At 51.5% G+C, this 6,780-nt stretch overlaps 1 protein-coding gene across 1 annotated transcript in view; it reads right to left on the bottom strand.

The window, feature by feature from the left end:
* The window catches only part of CBLC (Cbl proto-oncogene C, E3 ubiquitin protein ligase), a 14,322-nt gene that overhangs the window by 5,090 nt on the left and 2,452 nt on the right, over positions 1-6,780 (bottom strand). Inside the window, exons 2-6 of the mRNA XM_008585998.1 lie at positions 5,473-5,619; positions 5,115-5,271; positions 4,719-4,840; positions 3,410-3,547; positions 440-527 (exon numbers count right to left, since the gene is read on the bottom strand). Of these exons, the coding sequence (XP_008584220.1) occupies positions 440-527; positions 3,410-3,547; positions 4,719-4,840; positions 5,115-5,271; positions 5,473-5,619 (652 nt within the window). The remainder of the gene's footprint in view (positions 1-439; positions 528-3,409; positions 3,548-4,718; positions 4,841-5,114; positions 5,272-5,472; positions 5,620-6,780) is intronic.

Raw genomic sequence — 6,780 nt, 5'->3', positions numbered from 1 at the left:
GACAACACCAAGTCAAGGGTTAAGATCCCCTTACCGGTCATCTTTAAAAAAAAAAAATCTGAGGTATAAGTATGTCCCAAATATTACATGGGATACACTTACACTAAAAAAAAAAAATTCATTGTTTCTCACTCATGGGGTGGCTGTGAATATTAAGAGCTGCCATAGGGGCTGTCATTAGGGAACACTCAAGTGCATTCGCTGTTCTGATGACCTCAGCAGAATCATTTTCCTGTTTATTCCCCACAATAACCCCTGGGAAGGAGGCAGGAGAAGCTGTATTTTCTAGAGGATGAACTGAGCTTCAGAGAGGCCAAGTGATTTACTCAAGTTCACACAGCCCCCAAACCAGCACTCCCACCCCAGGCCTCCTGGCCAAGGCGAAGTGGGGGTGATACGGGCAGTGAGCAAGGACAGCGGGCACAGGCCTGGATCTCACCTCTGACACGTGGATGCGCTGATGGGGCTCTGTCTGGCACAGCTCAGTCAGGTCTGGGTTGTGGTTCTTCCCATCTGGGTAGAGGTAGCTGGGGGAAGGGAACGGAGGGTACTGAGGGGCCACCGAGTACCTCCAACCCACAGACCAACAAGGACCCTCCTCTCCCATGGGGCCCCTTAGCTCCCAGGGATGAGGATCTGCCCCAAATCCATTGCTGGCCTGGGGATATTTTCCCTGTACTTTTCTCAAATTGTTACTCTTCAGGGCAAGCTGTGTCCCCTCAAACCCCCCAGGGCAGGGCTGTGTCCTTTCAGACCCCCAAAGAAGAGCACACTAAATCTAAATGACTCAAACTCTGGAAACAAGGGCGAGATTAAATGAGGATCAGGAAACTGATCAAAACCTCAGGCTTCGTCCTCCTAGAACCTCACTCTTCACCTCTATGCCTGAGCGTAACAGATTCGAGTTACAGATTGTTGGAGTGCGCAAATCCTAGAACCTTAAAATATAAGGGCCGGAGGACCCTCTGAGCCTATCTGCACGACTTCTTGCCTCGCAGATGGCGATCCGAGGCTCAGTGTGGGGAAGGCAACCGCCCAAGGTCACACAGTCATGCCAGAGAGACACAGAACCAGGGACGCAGGAAAGGTCTCAGCACTGGACTCAGGGCAGCTGAGAAGAAGGTTCTGGACCCTCTGGGCCTCCCATCTGGGTCATAACTGCATCCTCAGACCAACAGAGGGGTCATGAGTCCTCTGAGCCTGGTGGCCCTGCCACGCCAGCCACATAGAGCTGTGGAGGATCCCTGGCCTGGGCCCTGCAGTGGCTCTCCCACAAATGCACTGTGTGACCTAGGCTGGGCAATGCTACCTCTCTGGCCTTAGTTTCCCCTTCTGTACAATGGATGTAATCATGCCTGGGGCAAAGATTGGTGGCAAGGATTAAACAAGAGTGTGCTCATAGAACAGCCCTGTCCTCTGCACCTACGCACCCAACGCTGCAATCAACTTTCCATCCAGAAAGCCACCTTGCTGTGTAATGGAAAGAGCTTGGTGTCCCTTCCCCTCTCTCAGGGACTTGATTTTTCCACGGGTGTGTGTGTGTGTGTGTGTGTGTGTGTGTGTGCGCGCGCGCACTTGCTGTGTAATGGAAAGAGCTTGGTGTCCCTTCCCCTCTCTCAGGGACTTGATTTTTCCATGGGTGTGTGTGTGTGTGTGTGTGTGTGTGTGTGCGCGTGCGCGCGTACGTGTGCACGCGCGTTGTAGGGCAGGGGGTTTGGACCAAATTTGTGGTATTCACACAAAACTCTGGAATCCTCTTCTCCAATGAAATCCAACTTGGAACTCAGGACAGTATATGAATAAGGGTCACACTCTGAGCCTAGCTGCCTGGCTTCAAATCCCAGCTCGTTAGCTCCGTAGCTGTGTGGCCTGGGCAAGTGGCTCTGCCTCTCTGTGCCTCAATTTCTTCAGCTGTCAAATAGGGATATAATAATAGTACGTGTGTGTCTATACAATAGATCATTACTCACGGCCTCCGTACTTGCGAACTTGCCTACTCACTAAAATTTATTCGTAATCACTAAGTCACCACTCACAGCACTTTTGTGGCCATTCCCAGCACCACACTCTCCCGAGTGAGCCACAGGCCGGCCCCTTGTGGCCATTCCCGAACCCGCACAGAGAGGTGAAAACTGTGAGCAGCCCTGTGTGCTCATTCTCAGCTGAGTGTGAACAAGGCAGTACCTGGCCTCATTTCAGCTCTTATCCTGTAAACACGTGTTCTTTTGCAGTCTATTTAGTGCCACATTTCCCTCATTTTTATGCCTTTTGTTAGTGATTTCACTGTTTTAAATGGCCCCCAAGAGCAGTGCTGAGGTGCTGTCTATTGCTCCTAAGCAAAAGAACGCTGTGATGCGCCTTATGGAGGAAACGTGCGTTAGGGAGGCTTCATTCAGGCACAAGTTACAGTGCTGTTGGTTGTGAGTTCAACGTGAATGAACTGACAATATGTATCAGAGTGTCTTTAAACAAAAACACACATTAAGCTTATCATGTAGTGACTGGTTGACAAAATGTGATCAGAGTCTTGCAGGAACCTACACCTGTATTTCCCCTGGGAGCAATGGCTCAGTGTTCAATAATTCAGGATTAATGGCGATTTTATAGAACATAACTATCGTGAATAGTGAGATAGAGAGCAAATCTGTGTCTCTATCTCATATCATCCCACTCATATAGATATCACTAAGAAAGCTCTGGCTAAAGGTGAAACTCTAAAACTTAACCTGCCTTTTTGCCCCTCTCCTCCTATCCAAGACAGCTTCTGAAAGAGGGGTTCTGGGACAGCCAAAGTTACAGGTTGAAAACCATGTCTTGCTGGGTCCCCAGTTCTCTTTCTGCCTCACGGGTCTAGATTCCAGAACAGAATACGATATCCAGAAGTGAAAGCTCTTGAGCCCACTTCCAAGAAATGCAGACCCGGGGGCTGTGCTCAACTCCCAACATACACTTCTCAGATGTGCTGCCAGCCCCTTCTCAGATGTGCTGCCAGCCCTTCATGTCTTGCTGGGTCCCCAGTTCTCTTTCTGCCTCACGGGTCTAGATTCCAGAACAGAATATGATATCCAGAAGTGAAAGCTCTTGAGCCCACTTCCAAGAAATGCAGACCCGGGGGCTGTGCTCAACTCCCAACATACACTTCTCAGACGTGCTGCCAGCCCCTTCTCAGACGTGCTGCCAGCCCCTTCTCAGATGTGCTGCCAGCCCTCAGGGCAGCTTTTCGGGAACTGCAGAGAGTTGCTCCTTCCTCAAGACCCTTGACTGCTTCCTGCTGGAACGTTATAGTATTGCAACCTTGTGATTGTGAATTGTGTACCCCCAAACGTGGTGGTTTGGGCACTACTCAACATGCATGATCATTCAAAGTGGATTTTGCTGACACCTTTCTCCTGCCAGGATGGAGACTCACAAGCCGTTCTTTCTTCCTTCCAGGAGCACCTGGAACAGAGGTCTGTTGGGAGGGATGGTCTGCAGGATGCTGCCATCTACACTCACGTAGCCAATGGCCCACTGCCCCAGGCGAGTACAGCTGGGCCGGAAGATGTAGCTGGAGGGAGAGGTCGGTAGAATGGGGTGAGGAAGCAATCGCTGCTGTCCCTTTTGGGAATTCTCAGTTCCCCACCATATTGAGGATCCAGGTGTCTAAGTCCTTGTACCAGCTTCACATCCTCTAGGCAATGAGGTGCTAGATCCCTGTCTGCCTCTATAGGGGATACCTGTTGTTTTTACCTGCTTAGCTCTTATGAGAACAACACCCCTGTTTCTATTTGGAGAACTCTCCCTCCTTCACTGAAGTTTAGACAAGGCTAATTCTGGCTTGGCCAATCAGTGCATTTCAGGACCCCTGACTGCAGTGACAGGAGTCAGTTCTGGGACTTTTGTTGGAAGTACTAGAGCAAGTTACCCAATTTCTACAGAGTTTGCTAGACTGGGAGGATGTACAGCTGGTACTTTTAGAAGCCATTTGCCACCATGAGGAACAACCATGTCTGAGAACGAAGCTAACACAGAGGACAGCAGAGACAGGAGATGAACGGAAACTGATTTGTAACAATAGCCCTTGAACACCTGGATCCAGCTGTGCCTGAAACCCACACTCTGGTCTTTTCAATTATAGAAATCAATTCATTCCTTTTTCTTTTCCCTTAAACCAGTTTGAAGGGTAACTGGAAGAGTGCTAATCTATTCACCTTCCTGGGGTTCCTGCACCTCAGCCCTGCAGAGACTCACGAACATGACCTATTATTCCCTTAACTTTCTGGTGTTGCAGGTAGACCAGCTTCTTAATTCTTAGTCCCTTGGAGGGACCCAGCAGCTCAAAACCCCTGGCGTGGAATAATTTAAAGACTCAGGTGTCTAGTTTCCCAGTCTCCTACGCCAACAGGTCGTGGTCGCATTCAAAATATTTAACAGATGGTAAAGCGTGAGCTCTGACCTATCAGAAATGGACCTTACTCTGGGGCTGGGTCTTCCGACTCCCCTGCCAGACCAGGTGTTGTCCCTTTAACTGCTGGATTGTGGGACAGTCCAGGAGGTCTCAGGAGAAGAGGCAGGGTGACAGGGATACTGTGTCCTATCTCTGAGTTCTTGACTCTCTGGGATCCCAGGTCCCTCAGTTCTTACTCTCTGAAGGATGTCTGGGCTTCTACCACCCACCAGCCCAGCACCCAGACCCAGTGGCCCCCACAGCCTCACCTCCTGAGGCCTGAACCTTTTACCTTCCTGGCTTGTCCCTGCAGGCCTGCAGGCGTGCTTGGACCTCATCATATGTGAGGAAGGCCATGTAGCCTGGGTGGTTGACTGCCAGGAGCTGCCAGTTCCTGAGGAGTGTCGGCCATGGCTGGGGTGGGGCAGGGCTTGGGTCAGGGAGGGACCAAGGAAGCAGCCCACATCCCTAATGCCTCCCATGGTCCAAGAATCCAGCCATCCCACTCACACTCATGGTGGGCCTCAGAAATATCTCTTTTACATGGAAGACTCCAAACCCTTCCTTCTCCAGGACTCAGGAATCCAGGCTCTAGCTGCCTCCTCCCTCAGACCCCGGAGTCCAGGCCCCTGGTTCCTCCCCCCCTAGGACCCAAGAGTTTAAACCCCCAGCCTTGGCCTTTCCTGACCTGGAAGAGCCTGGTGAAGATGTCAAATTCGAAGATGGACACGTGACCACTGCAGGTGAGGTCAATAGTGGAGCGCAAGGCCAGGGCCATGGAGCCTGCTTCCACAGGGTGGCAGGTGCACAGGAGTGACTCAAACTCGGTCCAGGGCAGCACACACCTGGGCAGGGGTTGGTTGGGGGAGACACAGCTGAGGCCTCTGGGAGCACTGGGTGGGAGGATCTCTTAGAAGGCAGCAGCTGGGGGCTTGGACTCCTGGGTCTGAGGGAGGAGGAAGCTGGGGACCTGGACTCCTGGGTCCCCGGGCAGGGACAGAATGGGGCTAAGGAGGTAAGGGGCCCTGGGGTGGGTTCTCACTCACCGGACTCCACAGTGCTCTCTCCAGAAGGTGTGGGCGGGGGCCTTGGTGAGCTGGTATGTGTGTCCGCAGTACTTTCCCCCCGGGAAGAGCGCACCCAGTTCTGCATGCATGTGGCTGAAGATGAGGGCCAGCTTGGCCAGCTGTCGCCTGGGGGTGGAAGAGGACCCGGGCTGGACCTTGGGACTCCCAATGACACCTTCCCCCCCTCAGAGGAGAAGGTTCTCAGACTCTCTCAAACATATCAGTGCAGGGTAAGAGTTTATTCTAAGACTGCCTGTTGGCCTGAAGCCCACCGTGGCTGGAAAAGAGAAACCTTGCCTAGTAGGACCGTGAGGACGACTAGCTGCATGGGGCTGTCTGCATGTAGCGCATGCTCAGAAGTTTCCTCTCAGGTTTTAGCAACACCCAGGAGTGGGGTCGTAGACCCCTGTCTTTTCTCCTGCCGCTGCCTCCCTGAATTACTAGTCAGGATGTGGGGAATACCAAAAGGTAGCTCTGACACTTATCAGCTGTATGATTTTTGGCAAGTTCCTTTTTTTCTGCATGTAGCGCATGCTCAGAAGTTTCCTCTCAGGTTTTAGCAACACCCAGGAGTGGGGTCGTGGACCCCTGTCTTTTCTCCTGCCGCTGCCTCCCTGAATTACTAGTCAGGATGTGGGGAATACCAAAGGGTAGCTCTGACACTTATCAGCTGTATGATTTTTGGCAAGTTCCTTTTTTTCCCTAAGCCTCAGTTATCCTAACTGTGAAATGGGATAAGAATAGGATAGGCAGCAATGAGGATTCTTACATGTCTTATGAGCACACAAAATGCTTAGTACCCTGGGCATAGAGTCTGCATTTAGTGCATGTTAATTTTATTGCTGTTCTGATTTTACATTAATAGCTTCCTTGGACCGGGTCTGTAGGGTTCCTGACAGTTTCTAAGCACCTCCCTTTCCAGAATCTAGAGTTGTGTTATACAGAATGGTAGCCAATGTCCACATATGGCTGGTCCAGATTGAGATGTGCTTTAAGTGTGAAATACACACTGGAGGGCCTCAGCTGGCTCTCCCAACATCCTCCACCAGCCCAGCAGCTACCACCTGCCGTGCCCTGGGCTCCCGAGCCTGGGCTGTGGGGGGGCAAGAGCCTGAGCCACGCCCTCTACGTCTGCAGCCAGCCACCACCGGAAACACCCCGGGCGCCCTAGCTCCGGTGATGGGGTGCCAGGGGCCTCGACCATACCTCCCATCCTTCCGCCTCCTACCTTATTTCCCCCCGTTTCTTTTTTTTTTTTTTTTTTTTTTTTTTTTTTTTTTTTTTTTT

Source organism: Galeopterus variegatus, unplaced genomic scaffold (assembly GCF_000696425.1).
Source record: "Galeopterus variegatus unplaced genomic scaffold, G_variegatus-3.0.2 Scaffold3796, whole genome shotgun sequence".
NCBI lineage: Eukaryota > Metazoa > Chordata > Mammalia > Dermoptera > Cynocephalidae > Galeopterus > Galeopterus variegatus.
Note: the sequence above shows the minus strand (reverse complement) of the source record. Positions and strands in the feature narration are given on the sequence as shown.